General features: G+C 42.9%; 1 protein-coding gene and 1 long non-coding RNA gene across 2 annotated transcripts; both read left to right on the top strand.

Annotated features, from left to right (window-relative positions):
• Positions 1-4,254: 4,254 nt before the first annotated feature.
• Positions 4,255-16,928, top strand: LOC310790222 (uncharacterized protein). The gene is made up of 9 exons (XM_083651895.1): positions 4,255-4,585; positions 4,989-5,252; positions 5,398-5,652; positions 5,771-6,019; positions 6,302-6,559; positions 10,371-10,718; positions 11,706-11,975; positions 13,659-13,742; positions 14,880-16,928. The coding sequence occupies exons 1-9, from the start codon at positions 4,278-4,280 to the stop codon at positions 14,944-14,946; spliced, it is 2,103 nt and encodes a 700-aa protein (XP_083508021.1). The 5' UTR covers positions 4,255-4,277; the 3' UTR covers positions 14,947-16,928.
• LOC310790698 lies at positions 8,146-9,159 on the top strand. The gene is made up of 2 exons (XR_014553395.1): positions 8,146-8,370; positions 8,974-9,159. It is a non-coding gene; the product is annotated as an uncharacterized lncRNA (long non-coding RNA).
• Positions 16,929-17,239: the final 311 nt, after the last annotated feature.

Genomic DNA, 17,239 nt, shown 5'->3' with positions numbered 1-17,239 from the left:
TGCAGGCACAGCTGCAGTAACGTGCTTCAGCATATCGATGCATACGGATGCGATGCGATTTCCGTTTCCATAACGACTTCTTCTTTGTTTTTTCCTTGCCTTTCTGTTATGTGGAGAGCACTGTCGCCACCTAAGGGTTCTGTAAAATAGGTTAGACACATTCAATAGCTCCCATATCGTAAGAGGCGATGTAAGAGGCTTAGATCGACACCCCCCCGTCAAAAAACGCAATTGACGACAATCGTCGTCTTTGGCACTCTACGTCACTATTTGAATTGACGACAGCTGTCGTCATTGGCATTCAATGAGTTAAGAGAGACAGTGTCTGTCCATATTATTTGTTCTCTATATGATGCAGAAATCACATCATGTCATAATCATCATTCTCACTGTTCTAGTTTCCATAATGGGGGCGAATGCTCAAAACAAGCCAAGTTCTTGGTGAATCTCTTCTGTCGAGCAGCAGAGAGAGAACAGACAGGAGAGAAGATACTGGAGCTGTTATCATCAGTGTGCAGTTACAACACATTCCCTCTCAACCCATATATCACTGATAGAAAGTATCAGTGTGATTTCCTACTGGACCTGTACTCCCATGTGAAGGACTATGAGACTCAAACAGGCAGGAGTGTCCTTCCAGCATTACAGTCAGTTTACCAGTCAGCTCCTGCAGTCTGGTCCATCAACCTCTCACAGAGAAAGGCCTCCCTCCTCCTGGAAGTGCTGAAACTCCAATCAGAAAAGAAACCAGTGGAGCTGAGAGGCTGTCCAAATGAAGAGAGTGAAGTGTGGAGTTTCCTACAGTGTCTGCCTCACATCTCACAGCTCAGGTAAATGGATTGTTATTCATTCACATGATTTCAGTCTACGTATGAAAATCTACCTCACTAGACAGTATAAGGACATTTCACTAACACAGACCACACCATAGTTCGAATGAAAGATCATTTATTGTGAGTGTTTGGGTGTGAATGCGTGAATGGGGTGGAGGTGCGGCAGCATCTCTTCTTCAGGAACGTGGTGTGGCTGTGTCAGGAACCCGGGGGTTGAGACTCAGGGTGGGGGAGCGTCTTTGAGTGAAGCTCGGCTTCACAGGATGGAGTCCCGGCTCCATCAGCCCCCGTGGTTCCTGTGAGCAGAGGATAGAGATGCAGGATTATGCAGCCCTGACTAGCATGTCTTTAGCTGTTTGTGGGAGGAAACCAGAGTACCTGGAGAAAACCCACGCAGGCACGGGGAGAACATGCAGACTCTGCGCGTGCTGCCCGTAACGGAGGAAGAAACTTAGGGTAGGGGGGGAGGGTCATGACGACTGAGGCAAACGGGGGGAAGAGGGAATATGGTCATGTTTATATAGCTATGCTACAGGTGATTGAGTTGATAGCACACAGGTGAATGAATCAGTGAGGTGATTGAATTGATAGAGCGCAGGTGAATGAATTAGTGAGGCGCAGGTGATTACATGGTGGAGAGGAGCTGGTGTGGTCTGAACTTCAGTTATCACAATAACTCCATTCATTCTTGATTGATGCAATGTGTTTGTACACTAATTAATTAGGCATCTCGCACAGTACACGCGCTCGATTCCTAGGCTCGCCCTGCAGCTCGCATATATGCAGCTCGCCTGTTGCGCGGCCTCGCCCGCTGCGCGGCTGCTGCGTGGCCTCATCTGCCCTATTGGTGTGCGCGTTGCTCACAAAATATTATTGCCCTTAAGTTTACATGCATGTGGGTGTGTGTGTGCCCCCTTATGACATCATTAATGACAAAATCAGTCTTATGACATCACTGATAACATCATCAGTGTGTGTGTGTGTGTGTGTGTGTGGGGGGGGGGGGGTGCGTGCGTGCGTGCGTCTCAGTGGGACAACCATTTAAACAGAGAACAGATCCCACATTGCCAAATTTAGATAGATAGATATATAGATAGATAGAGGTGCATTTTCTATTACTTTCTCTACTGATTTTCCCTGTTTAAGAGAGACAGTGTCTGTCCATATTATTTGTTCTCTATATGATGCAGAAATCAAATCATGGCATAATCATCATTCTCACTGTTCTAGTTTTGATCCTGGGGACGGATGCTCAAAACAAGTCAAGTTCTTGGGGAATCTCTTCTGTCCAGCAGCAGAGAGACAACAACAGACAGGAGAGAAGATACTGGAGCTGTTATCATCACTGTGCAGTTACAACACATTCCCTATCAACCCAACATATCACACTGATAGAAAGTATCAGTGTGATTTCCTACTGGACCTGTACTCCCATGTGAAGGACTATGAGATTCAAACAGGCAGGAGTGTCCTTCCAGCATTACAGTCAGTTTACCAGTCAGCTCAACCTGCAGTCTGGTGCATCAACCTCTCACAGAGAAAGGCCTCCCTCCTCCTGGACGTGCTGAAACTCCAATCAGGAAAGAAACCAGTGGAGCTGAGAGGCTGGTCAGATGAAGAGAGTGAAGTGTGGAGTTTCCTACAGTGTCTGCCTCACATCTCACAGCTCAGGTAAATGGATTGTAATTAATTCACATGATTTCAGTCTACGTATGAAAATCTACCTCACTAGACAGTATAAGGACATTTCACTAACACAGACCACACCATAGTTCGAATGAAAGATCATTTATTGTGAGTGTTTGGGTGTGAATGCGTGAATGGGGTGGAGGTGCGGCAGCATCTCTTCTTCAGGAACGTGGTGTGGCTGTGTCAGGAACCCGGGGGTTGAGACTCAGTCTTTGAGTGAAGCTCGGCTTCACAGGATGGAGTCCCGGCTCCATCAGCCCCCGTGGTTCCTGTGAGCAGAGGATAGAGATGCAGGATTATGCAGCCCTGACTAGCATGTCTTTAGCTGTTTGTGGGAGAAAACCGGAGTACCTGGAGATAACCCACGCAGGCACGGGGAGAACATGCAGACTCTGCGCGTGCTGCCCGTAATGGAGGAAGAAACTTAGGGTAGGGGGGAGGGTCGTGATAACTGAGGCAAACGGGGGGAAGAGGGAATATGGTCATGTTTATATAGCTATGCTACAGGTGATTGAGTTGATAGCACACAGGTGAATGAATCAGTAAGGTGATTAAATTGATAGAGTGCAGGTGAATGAATTAGTGAGGCGCAGGTGATTACATGGTGGAGAGGAGCTGGTGTGGTCTGAACTTCAGTTATCACAATAACTCCATTTATTCTTGATTGATGAAATGTGTTTGTACACTAATTAATTAGGCATCTCGCGCAGTACATGCACTCGATTCCTAGGCTCGCCCTGCATCTCACTGAGCTGGCCCTGCAGCTCGCATATATGCAGCTCGCCTGCTGCGCGGCCTCGCCTGCTGCTCGGCTGCTGCGTGGCCTCACCTGCCCTATTGGTGTGTGCGGGTGTGTGTGTGTTGCTCACAAAATGTTATTGCCCTTAAGTTTACATGCGTGCGGCTTTGTGTGTGTGTGTGCCCCCTTATGACATCACTAATGACATCAGTCTTATGACATCACTGATGACATCATCAGTCTGTGTGTGTGTGTGTGTGCCCACTTATGATATCATCAGTCATATGATATCACTGATGACATCATCAGTGATGTCACAATGCCTGCATATATGTGTGTGTGTGTGTGTGTGTGTGTGTGTGTGTGTGCGCATGCATGTGTGTGTGTGTGTTGCTCACAAAATGTTATTGCCCTTAAGTTTACATGCATGCGGTTGTGTGTGTGTGTGTGCTCGCCACCCTATGACTCACTGATGTCATCATCAGTGACATCATCAGTCATATGATATAACTTGACATCAGTGATGTCACAATGCCTGTGTGTGTGTGTGTGTGTGTGTGTGTGTGTGTGTGTGTGTGTGTGTGTGTGTGTGTGTGTGTGTGTGTGCGCGCGCATGCGCGTGCGTGTGCGTGTGTGTGTGTCTCAGTGGGGCAAAAATTTAAACAGAACAGATCCCACATTGCCAAATTTAGATAGATAGATAGATAGATAGATAGATAGATAGATAGATAAATAAAGGTGCATATTCTATTACTTTCTCTACTGATTTTCCCTACTGTTTAAGAGAGACAGTGTCTATCCATATTATTTATTCTCTATATGATGCAGAAATCAAATCATGGCATAATCATCATTCTCACTGTTCCAGGTTTCATTATTGGTGGGAACGCTCAAAACAAGTCAAGATCTTGGGGAATCTCTTCTGTCGAGCAGCAGAGAGGGAACAACAGACAGGAGAGAAGATACTGGAGCTGTTATCATCAGTGTGCAGTTACAACACATTCCCTCTCAATGAAATGGATGATGATGATGATGACATGTATGAAAAACAGAACTATCAGTGTGATTTCCTATTGGACCTGTGCTCCCATGTGAAGGACTATGAGACTCAAACAGGCAGGAGTGTCCTTCCAGCATTACAGTCAGTTTACCAGTCAGCTCCTGCAGTCTGGTCCATCAACCTCTCACAGAGAAAGGCCTCCGTCCTCCTGGAAGTGCTGAAACTCCAATCAGAAAAGAAACCAGTGGAGCTGATAGACTTGTCAGATGAAGAGAGTGAAGTGTGGAGTTTCCTACAATGTCTGCCTCACATCTCAAAGCTCAGGTACATCAGATATAAATATATTAAATATGCACTAAATAATAGCATGTTGCTCAGTTGACGTTTGTCACACACAAAAATGTGCATCACATAAACACTAAATGCTTAATAATAGATGAAAAATATTCCCCAGCTCAGTACATTTTCAGCAACATAGTTATTTTATATAGTCTATATGACATTATGACATCATGATACAGATAGTAATACTGAATACTGTACTGTATCTGGTTGCTTTCAATTTTACCTTTTGATTCCTGCATTTTGATTCAACCATATCCATATTCCACAATAGATCATGTTACATTGCACATACGGTGGTGTACAGTACATCATCTATTGTTATGTATTCCTCAAACTAAAACACTGCTCATTTGACATTTCATTCCATAATGTCCTGTTTTAGCTGTGATCCAGGGTTCTTCCAGTGTGTGTGTAAATCCATCTGTGTGAGATCCAGAGAGGAGACCCTGCAGTTGGCCTCTCTCCTCCGGCTCCTGGGTTTCACCCTGGAGTTAACAGGAGAGTTACCCAGGAAAACCTGCCGGTCTGTGGGGAGAGTTCTGGGACTCTGTGGCTTCAGTGTGGATCTCATCCTCACACCCAGCAAGATCTCTCTCAAAGCAGCCTCACTGCTTTTTAGACATACATCACAAATACACAGTCTCAGGTATCAGGTCTTTATGTCATTATTGAAAAAGGCTTGTTCTCTTTACTCCTAATAATAATGTTATACCCACAGTGAAAATCATATTGTGTTAAATCCATCAGAGGTCTATATCATTCCAGGATTGTGTTTTTTCTTTGATTTTCAGACTGTCTGAAGGCATGGCACTGCTACTGTTTCGATTAGTAAGAACACAGAGAGTGGCCTGTCCAGTGGCCATTGAAGAGCTGTCCCTTGTCCTAAAGAGGAGCCAGCTCTCAGACAGAGTATTGTTGAGGGTTGTCAGTAGTGTGGCGTCCCTACTGAGATACTGGACAGTCAGATGTTTGGACCTGACTGGGTTCTCCGTCCATGCCCACTTTCTCATGACATTGCTGCTTCACCATGATCCTCTTACAATCAAGTAAATCTCTTTGCTGACCCATGAGTGCACTGAATAATGTACATTATAATATTATTTAATATTTTTCATAAATATGTTCATTAATTTGTATGTATCCTTTGATCTGTGACTTCCTCAGACTGTGTGCACAGCATTTTCAGAAGCTACTTGTCTTTATACATGAGATCCAGGACAAGGACTTGACTCAGTCTTTCTTGAGGAAGGTTGGTGGAGACCTGACCTCCTGCTCTCTGGACTGGGAAGTACTTCACTATCTGCTGCAGCAGCCATCAACTCAGACCTTCACTGTTGACTTGAGGAAGACCAGGATCTCAGAGAAAAGAATCAGAGATCTTCTTCCCTTTCTGGACAGGATTCAATTGAAAAGGTGAAAAGCTTTATTTGCTCTTCACTGGATAGAGAAATACATTTGATCCAATTTGATCATTTGATTTGTCTTGTTATGTGTCTTTTATTAGTAAACTGTTGTGTGGCTTATATAGAAAATATCCAGTGTCTATTGATGATAAGTTCTCTCTGATTTTAAATGGTGCTATATAAATAAAGTAGGCCTAATAGAGTAAAAGGATCTGTGACTAATCAAACAAACCCCATGTAATTGTAGTGTCAATATATCCAGCTGTTTACTAAATATACTGTATGCTTTCAGACCCAGTCCCAGCGTGGTGTTGTCTGCCATCAGAGAGATCTATAAAACACACACCAGTCACTGTATACCCAGTTTACTGAGGTCATTAGATCATGTGATCAAACTGACCTGCAGACAGCTGGACACAGCGGACTGTGCTGCTCTGCTCTTCACCCTCCAACACAGTGATGGAGTCAAACTCAATCTGCTGTGGACCTCCTTACCAACAGGGGGAGTAGAGTCCATCCTGTTCAGACTGGAGAAAGTCTCTCATCTCAGGTCAGACGATAGTACTAATTTAGTAATGCTGTATCACTACTGTATGTGTGTACAATGTTGAAAGGATCATTACTTAACAATACATAGGATATGATATGACTACCTCTGGTGTGGTAGCCTGGTAAACCGCCCGTCACGTGAACTCACATTTCATTTGGTTCTCCGTGACGGTCTGGACCCGCACAGGCAGTTAAGATGATTGGTCGAGCCATGCTGGCCCGACGAATCAGCGGCAGCCGTAGGCGGGCTCAGGCTCGTCTGGGCAAGTAGTGGGTACATGGTCTTTGTAGTTCTTTTCACTCGTCAACATGGCTGCCGCCGCGGAAGTGACAGGCAGTCTGAATGAAATTGAATGTAACGTTCCCAATTCTATGTATTAAATTCTAAAAAACGACCCTCAACATTTGGGAAGGCTAAGCCACACAACTAGTTCGTTATAATCTAACTAAATGCTTCGAAGGTGACTTTACGACCGTGAGGACTCAATCAATGAATACCACGGAAATCAGGCAGACAGGCACCTTTGGCGATCTGATTGGTTGAAGTTAACACCCACCAGCGGTGATAGACAGATGGGTCATCCAATCACCTGCCAAGTAGCTTGGAAAAAGTGCCCGCCTCCGTCAGCGGGTCTGGTTACTTCATTCCCAGATCGACTGGTTTAGTGAAACCTATGTGGAGCTATACCGTCCATCTGGCAGCGTCAGGTTACTGGTGTGGTGCTATTTAGGTAGAAACCAACCTGTAAGTTATCAGGTTGGCACCTCCCATCACAGATGTTTATCACCTCCAAAAGGCTCAACATAGCTTCTGGCATCCCAGAACAGTCTGCCTCCACATCAGCTGTCAATATTAAACAGAAGTGCAGTGACCTTATACTATCCAGTAGCCTACTTTAACCAAGTTCACAACATTACCCAACAATTCATGCACTTTCTATGGGTCTCAAATATGTAGAATAATGGAATGTCTGACCCTGCAGCCTTCAAAACATAAATATATTTCATTGAATACATCATAGGTGTGTTTTTGTTAGAGCTGTGCATCTTCACTGATCTCACGATTCGATACGATTCGATTATTCAAGTCTACGATTCGATTCGATTCGATTATACGATGCATCTTAAATCGATGCATCACTTTTTCCGCAATACATGATTTATTTTTTCTCACTTTCTTTTTTCTCACTGTGTGGCTACTTTTAAAATAAAAGTGCATTTGGAATTGCATTGTATTATGATCCATAATTAAAATAAACAACTGCATGTACTTACATTCTATTTTATTTGATTATAAAAAAAAAATAAAAAATAATAAAAAAAATAATAATCGATTTTTGATATTTGTTAAAGGCACTGTGTGTAAGATTCTGCACTATTAAATATCCCCAAACCAATAACTTGTATATATAGAGGAGGTATAGTGATTTATTTCTGTGTTTACAACTAAGCCACGCCCCCTCCCTGTGTTGTGATGGCCCTCTGTCCTTCCCCTCTAACAGCCCGAATCAGTTTACATAGAAACCCCTCCCCCGAGAAGCCGACCTAGTGAGCCCCTCCCAGCCCACACCCCAAAACAGAATTTTGTAGACCAAGATGGCGGAACCCTGATGCGGGCATTCCTGACTTTTACATTCCGTGATCCACCTTATATATGCGGTTTCATACTTTAGCCAAATCGCCGCCGAAAAGAAATATCTCAGACCAGAGTCAACCTTGCCGGTCTGGCTTTCACTAGATGGAGAGCCCTACGAGCAGCTATATCTGGCCTGCAAAGTGACTCGGAGCTGCCGTGTTCTCCTGTACACAGTGGTAAGTAACGTTATCGCGTTTGCATGTCCCATTTCAGTAACGTTACGCATGATAGCGAAATGTACAAGTTGTTATCGATATTGTGAATTTGTTCTGTGAATGTTATAATCACTTGGCTAACTGTTGCTTTTCACGGCTATTCAAATGACTTTACACTGCTAGTGTAGTGTGTACGAACGACAAGCTAATCAAATCCTGCAGGATTTGATTAGCTTGTCGTCCGTGTATAACTTATACACAGACATTCTGGTGACAAGCTGACATGAATGACATAACGTTACTTCCCATTACAAATTTCGCATGCATTTTCTGTTTATAATTACGTCCAGTTGCTGTCACTATGACGCAGAACGGTATAGTAATGTGTAAACACTTAGAAAGGCCATGGAGAAAAGCTAGCTTCGCTAATGTTAGCAGTTTGTTGTTATCTCACTAAGCAACGTTACATTAGAAAATAGCTGTAACACCGTCCAAACAAATCAAGGTTTGGTAAAAGTATCTAATTCATGACAATGTGGAGGAACCCTGCCTTGATATCTACCAGCTACAAAATAGATGATTCAAATTAATACTAAACACGTTTCCATTTGTCTGATTTTCAAGGTGCCAGTCATCCAGTCATGCAGAAGATGACAAGATAGAAAACAAGTGGACCCACCATTATGATATTTGAGATGGAGAAATTGTGCTTTTATAGCAAACCTGTATAATACATGTTCTATCATCTTTGATGTTTAGATGTTTGCTGTCTGCAATCTTCTGTACACCAATAAAGTTGATATGACTTCATCCATGTCTCTTGGCCACTATTCTACAGTAACATTAGATTTGCCTAAAGCTGAGTGTGTCTAGCTACAGTAGCCTAGTGCCTACCAGTATTTGTGTTTCTGTGTATATATAGCCTACTTTATATAATAGACAGTGTATGTGATGTTTCTCAGTACATTGATTTCACAACTTCGTTTATCAGAAAAAATACTTTATTTGCAAAACTAAAATATGGGCTACACCAGGATGACGTGACCAGTTCCATCAGCTATGCGGTTCTTCAGGATGTCGACAAGATCTGCTATCGTCCTACAGCCGACCTTCCTCTCTGCGACCCTGTCTCCTCTTTGTCCCACTGGTGCTAGCCTGGGCTTCAGGCATACAGCTTGGTTTGCCTGCCTATAAAATACAGCAGTGATTCAAGCGTTTGAAATTAGTTTGAACAACTCTAACAATGAGAAAATACTAGCGTTGCACTATGAATACATTTTGGCCATGTCTTGGTATTAGCAGACGAACAAAAACACAGGCTAAGCTACTCACTGTTGACAGACAGCTGTGGTTAGCTAGCGATGTCCCCAACATTGAATTGAAATCATCCTAATTTAGCTATGTCAACCTGGTTTTAGACAACGTTTTGCCTAACTGTACTTAGCAATAGGGCAGGCTATGCAAAAGGTTAGGTTACAATGTAACCTTTTCAAAATCCATGTAACCATTACATGGATTTTGATCGGTTAGCAGATTATACAAATAAGTCTTACCAAGCGGACTATTGTCAATATCCTAAAGGTTTATGACTATCATGTGAAATTTGTCATTACTCAAGCCAAATACATAGCCGAGATGCATTCGTGCTTGTTTTATGTACTTACGTCTGCAGTAGGTAGGCTATGCACAAAATAGTTGTTTATATCTCCGTTGCTTGGGAGGGAGGGAGGGAGGGAGGTGGGGGAACCAGGAAGTGCTGTGCGCTGGTGGGTGGGATCGAGATTGTTTGGGTAAACAAGTTTTGTTATGGTTTGAAATGGCGACATCTAGTGGACAAAAAAATCACACACAGTGCCTTTAATCGATTCAGAATCGTCCTATTAAGCATCGCGATGCATCTCTGAATCGATTATTTTCGGCAGCTCTAGTTTTTGTCTTGTTTATGTGTGTGCCTGAATACTTTATTGGTTGTTGACTGAAATGGTAACATTTATCATATGTCTGCATCATTTTTATACCAGTTTAGACAGGAATCTGCTGCTGAGGTTCCTCCACTGCTGCACTGCCTCTAAAGACCAGCAAGGGGCAGCAACAGATCTGCTCAGGACTCTACAGCACAGGCTGGATCTGTCCTGTTCCTCCTGTGTGGAGCTGTCAGAGCAGGAGCGAGGGGAGGCTCTGTGTCTGAGTGCTGCAGACTGCAGGGCCATCTCCACTGTGCTGAGACACAGCAGCCAGGACACACAGCTCAACATCTCCACTGTGCTGAGACACAGCAGCCAGGACACACAGCTCAACCTACAAGACTGTGAGGTGGAGGACAGTGGACTGGACCTGCTGTTCCCTGTCCTGCACAGAGTCCACTTGAGGTGACAGCATGTATTAAGCATTATTTTTGGTCGAGTGTCTATACAGGCAGTTGGCCATGTCTGCAGGTGGGAAGCCGGATTAAGGGTATGTGTCCTGGTCGCTGCAGCGCTAGTGCCTCCTCTGGTTGGTCAGGGTGCCTGTTTGGCGGGGAGGGGAACTGGAGGGAATAGCCTAATCCACCTACGAGCTACATCCTCACTGTCAGGAGAAAATAATTGGTTGGCGATTGCACATGTATCAGAGGAAGCATGTGCTAGTCTACAACTCTCCCCAGATGGGCAAAGGGGGTGGAGCAATGACCTGGACAGCAGGAGAATTGGCCAAGTACTATTGGGGAGAAAACGAGAGGGGAAATAAGGAAAAAAACTTGATAAAAGAGTGACCCTCCCTAACTTTCTCTGTTGCCTGTTGGAGGCTGATTTCATGATTTTTTTGTGTAAAATTCAGCGGATGTGATGTTTCTGCACACTCCTAAGCTCCTCTCTTTTCTACAGCGCCTCTACCAGGAACCAGAGAGAAGAATTAGATCCAACACATTGCATCACTAGCTAATGGTAGCTTAGAAATGGAGTCCGCTTAACATCAACAAACGACCCACCACAAGACAGTCCAACAAAAAGTCCACCTAATCAAAATAATTAATAAATAAGAAAAACATTGTATCTACTGTAGTGAAGCTCGTCTGGACAAACAGCAGCAATGTGACCAACGTCCAGGGGAGATGGTCAACATTGCTGCTAGTGCTTTAAATTCATGGAGGGACCTTCATCTTAACTTCTACATTGTTGTTAGCTTCTATTTCTTTCCTTGTAAAATTTTATGTAATTTTTTTTTGCAAGAATTGGCAACAATTGCTAATCAGGCCACCCTAACTAACGGTGTCAGTAATGCTTAGGAATTTCAGATTCTTACACATAGGGTCTTTAAAGTTGATGTCTGTTTCAGCACCGTAACGTTCTGCTCTTTGCTCTGTTTCTCCCCTTCAGCTGCAGCAAAGCTCTCCTCCTCCAGCTGCTGTGCCTGGTGCCTGGGAGCAGTGGCCGGGACACAGTGAGGCGAGCAGAGTCCCTCTGTGGAGCTCTGGCTGGACAACTGGACCTCAGTGAGACCAGACTGGACCAGAGGGCCTGTAGAGCTGTGGCTCTGATACTGGATCGTTCTGAAGGGCTGACAGAGCTGGACCTCAGTCACTGTCACCTCACTGACCAGCTGCTCCAGATGCTGATCCCACACCTGCACAAAGCACAAGTCCTGGAGTGAGTCTGCTTGAATAGAGATGTAGTGGCAAACTAAATCAAAAATCTTCTTTTGTCACTGTTGTAGGACGTAAACTTTCTTGCTCGTGGTTTCCAAAAGGCAACCTTCCACATAAGGTCGCGGCTACACGGATCCCTTTTGTCTGTCCGTCTCCGTTCATTTCAATTTACTTTCAATGAGAGCTGTCCAGTCAGTTGGTTGGTCGGTTAGTCCACAGAAACTTCACCACCTTTAAGCTAGTCTCTTAAAACAGACGTGTTGGCTCCCGCAATTTGCTAATGCATCCGCCTACCCATCTGTTCTTCATGGAGGGGAAAGTTGGTCAAAACGGATGTAAGGCGGGACATCCACTCATTTGGGCAGGACGGCACGGTGGCTCAGTGGTTAGCGCTGTTGCCTCACAGCAAGAAGGTCCCGGGTTCAAATCGCGGTCCGTCCCAGGTCCTTTCTCTGTGGAGTTTGCATGTTCTCCCCGTGTTTGTGTGGGTTTTCTCCGGGTGCTCTGGTTTCCTCCCACCATCAAAGACATTTATGTTAGGGTTAATACTCCTGTCAGTGCTCCTGACCAAGGCAATGGCAAAAAGAACTGGAGTTGGTCCCCGCTGCACTGCAGCTGCCCACTGCTCCTAGTTCTAGGAAGGTTCCTAGTAGAGGATGGGTCAAATGCAGAGGATGAATTTCCCCATGTGGATAAATGAAGGATAACTTGACTTAACTTAAGTTAATTTCTCCAATCACGTGCCTCGGTTTTGTTTACATGTGTTGCGATTGGTCGAATATCAAACTTCTTCCTTCCATTCGGAAGTGTTTTTTTCTTTGGGAAGATGACAACTTCCTCCGGGCCGTGTGTGTGTGTGTGTGTGTGTGTGTGTGTGTGTGTGTGTGTGTGTGTGTGTGTGTGTGTGTGTGTGTGTGTGTGTGTGTGTGTGTGTGTGTGTGTGTGTGTGTGTGTGTGTGTGTGTGTGTGTGTGTGTGTGTGTGTGTGTGTGTGTGTGTGTGTGTGTGTGTGTGTGTGTGTGTGTGTGTGTGTGTGGCACATTTTAAAATGCATTGATTGGTGGCAGAGTAGGGTGGGCTGCCCCTGCCATCCTGCATTTCAGAAATGTTCAAATGTGGTCGTAGTTATTGTGAGTTTGTACTTGTTTAGTGTTGATGTTCCAAAACAGCCCAACAGACAGAAATCTATCCATTAGTCACTGTGTGTTTTCCAGTGGCCGCGGCCTAAACCTTCTGTATCTTATATGGGATAAACGGGGCAAATGTGTAAAACAAAATAGACGACTTATTCGACAAAAGGTGTCAATTACCAAATGAAATGTCTCTGCATGGCGTCCTAGTCTATGGATCTGATTTGATTCTGATCTTAAACACTATCAGGTCTATGGTGCACACAAACAAATACAAGTTGCGGGCGGATACGGTTACGCTCAGAAAACTGTTGCTTCACATCCTGCTCCATTGAATACCTTATTCCTACTAGAGCGCATGCACACTGATGCACATATAGAAAAGTATTTATTTATGATACCAGGACAGACTAATAGAGCACAGATAAGCATCTTAGATGAAACACTGTTACTACAACTGAAGCACATTATGCTAAATAAACCTGATGTATCTTCTGCATGTCTGATTATAATCTAATGTCTTGCTTTGCTCTGTGTCTTTTTTGTGTGTTCTAGTCTGAGTCACAATGAGATCACTGATGCTCTGACTGACAGTTTAGTCCAGCTGGTCTCCATCAACACCTCCATCCACACTGTGCAGTGAGTGTTTTTTATGCATCTTTAACACGTTAAGTGCCAGAGCCGAGTTTACTCGTCTTACATAATCCAACGCTTGAGTGCCAGAGCCGAGTTTACTCGTCTTACATAAACATTTTTTTTTTTTGACGGTGGGACATCAATCAACCCCTTTTACATCTTCGAGATAACTATTGGAGCAAGAGCATGTGTGTAATCTATTTTACCGACCACTAAGTGGCGACAGAGACAGAGAGAAGCCACAGCCACGGGACCCGTGGACCAAAAGCAGCCGCCTCCCGCGGAAATGGCTTGGCGAATTTACAGTCAGAAGCCCGGAGACACACACACAGAACGGACAGAGATCCCCTCCCCCCAGAGCCGCGGAGCAACGCGCGAACACACACACACACACACACACACACACACACACACACACACACACACACACACACACACACCGCGGGAGCAAGCCATTCAAGGAAATGGCGAGGCGATTTTACAGTAATCCATTTCAGACTCGTCCCCGCACGCAGGCAAGCAGGCAGGCAGGCACGCAGACAGGCAGGCAGGCAGCAGCAACGCGCTTCTGACACGCCCGCTGTTAGAGCCAGGAGGAAGGAGGAGAAGACACACGGAGGGAGGAGTTTGAATGAGAGGGGTGTTTCCTGTTGTTATGGAGGAAATTACTGTTCAAAACTATTGTTTAGAATGTCTGACGGTCTTACTGATGCCAAAAATGAATGGTTAAAGTGACTGTTTCACAAAAAGCCATTTATCTCTGAATAAATTTCCAGACGCTGAAACCATGCTGTACTCAACGGCTAATATCTACATAACTACTAACTCTGCAAACTAACTCTTTTAGACAGAGAAAGCACACATTCTATTAGTTATTTTTAGATGATTGGTGTTCATGAATTCTTAACAGAAAAGAATCCTCGGCTGTTCTAAAATGAGCCAGAATCGTCAAAAACACCCCTGGCACAACTTACCTACAGGAATGAAAACATGGCTGGCACTCAATGTGTTAATATATCTATATTTTGTATTGCCAGACTTGCAGATCAATCATTTTTGAGTTTAGATGAGTAAACACTGTTACACATTATTCTGGCTGATCAAGTAACATTTTCTCTATCTGCTTTGACATCTTCTTAGAGTCTCCAGCAACAGCATCATGGACAAAACCCCCTTTCTGAAAGACAAACGCTTTGAAATATGGTGAACCAATCATCAGCAGTCTGTGGTCCAAGCAAAGGAAATGTGCCGAAATACATCATGATTATGGAACAACTTGTAAAACTTGAATTTTTTGTCTAAACTTGTGACAGCTACATGGCTGTGTAACATGATACATGCAACTATTTGTGACAACTATTGTTATTTTGTATTTTTCTCATTTAAATGTTGCAGTGTAAACATACTCTGAAAAAATCTTCATCTTATATCGGGAATTTTCTTTTTAAATTCTTATTGTATATATTTTAATCCTCGTCACGTATCTGTAAAGTGTTGATATGAATACAGATTAAACAAGTATACTTTATGTAAATGTAGCCAGGTGTGTTAGATATCATTTTCCACTGAGGGTTAAAATATTTTTATTTTTTACTATTAACAGCATGTATTTAATTTATAGTATGTTTTTTTAAATATGGTGAACCAATCATCAGCAGTCCATTGTCCAAGCAAAGTAAATGTGCCGAAATACGTCATGATTATGGAACAACTTGTAAAACTTGAATTTTTAGTCTAAACTTGTGACAGCTACATGGCTGCGTAACATGATACATGCAACTATTTGTGACAACTATTGTTATTTTGTATTTTTCTCATTTAAATGTTGCAGTGTAAATGTACTCTGAAAAAATCTTTATCTTATATCGTGGATTTTCTTTTTAAATTCTTATTGTATATATTTTAATCCTTGTCACGCACCTGTAAAGTGTTTATATGAAGACAGATTAAACAAGTATATTGTAAATGTAGCCAGGTATGTTAGATATCATTTTCCACTGAGGGTTAAAATATTTTTATTTTTATACTATTAACAGCATGTATTTAATTTATAGTTTGTTTTTTGTTTTTTATTGTAATGTTTGAATTAATTACATAAGTGAAATGTACATACCAGTAAGATACAGTTTGCTGAGAGAGGGTCCATTTTAAGTTTATAATTTGGACACTATAGTGTCACGATCGAGTCACTGTTATTTCTGCCATGGCTCTTCATTGTTTTGGCGCAACCTGGTGATTCTGGGATGCATTGTGTAAAATAAATCTCTAAATATTGTAACACTTGTTAAAACATGCATGTACAGTACTGTAAGGTACTGTAAGTAAATAACTATGTTAGTTACCATATTTGAACTGGATGGCATGTTTTAGACTAGACTGATGTCACATGTCTTGGATAATGCTGGAGCAGCTGACCAGTGTGTTCCCATGTGCATGACAAGGTACGGTCAGTGTGTATAAAGTGTGTTCCCATGTGCATGACAAGGTACGGTCAATGTGTATAAAGTGTGTTCCCATGTGCATGACAAGGTACGGTCAGTGTGCATAAAGTGTGTTCCCATGTGCATGACAAGGTACGGTCAGTGTGCATAAAGTGTGTTCCCATGTGCATGACAAGGTACGGTCAGTGTGTATAAAGTGTGTTCCCATGTGCATGACAAGGTACGGTCAATGTGTATAAAGTGTGTTCCCATGTGCATGACAAGGTACGGTCAGTGTGCATAAAGTGTGTTCCCATGTGCATGACAAGGTACGGTCAGTGTGCATAAAGTGTGTTCCCATGTGCATGACAAGGTACGGTCAGTGTGCATAAAGTGTGTGCTGTTGGACTTGGTCACTGGTCAAATGAAACAGCTGCTTATTACACTTTAATTGTATTGACTTAGACATTCTGTGAGATGTAACATGTAAGTGTTCTCTAAATCAAATGGTCCAGATCATTAGCCTACAGTACTGTGGGTTTTTATGCATATTTATATTTATATGCCTATTTTGTGGAATTTTGTTTTATTTGAGTAGCATTTGCAAACTGTCATGTTGTTTTAGTATTTTTGTACCTCTGATTTTGAAGCAGTAATCCTGGAAGCTATAAAGACTGCTGTTGTAGAGTTTATATTGTTGATGAAACATCTGTTAAATCTGGTACAGGTGGAGATCCACCTGTACCTGTGCCCACCTGTGCCCTCTTCCCAAAACCTACATTTCATAAATAAAAAGTCCAAATAACTAATTGTGTTCTGTCTGCTACTCAATTCTACAGGCTACACATTACACAAAAGTGTTATGTGTAATTTACCTTTGTGCATTCACATGTGATGTTTGCAATAGTATTGTATGTTGTCAAATTCAAAATGACAAGTAAAATAAGTGTCCAAAATTAGTATCACACGAAAACTAGTTTTACAGTAGATTTGTAGAAGTTATTAACATTGCAGTCATTTTCTTGTCTTTTCACACAGTAATCAATGCTGTTATAATAGGCCTACTTAGGCCTACACAAG

Source organism: Poromitra crassiceps, assembly GCF_964638095.1.
Source record: "Poromitra crassiceps genome assembly, chromosome: 15".
In the NCBI taxonomy this organism is placed as follows: domain Eukaryota; kingdom Metazoa; phylum Chordata; class Actinopteri; order Beryciformes; family Melamphaidae; genus Poromitra; species Poromitra crassiceps.
Note: the sequence above shows the minus strand (reverse complement) of the source record. Positions and strands in the feature narration are given on the sequence as shown.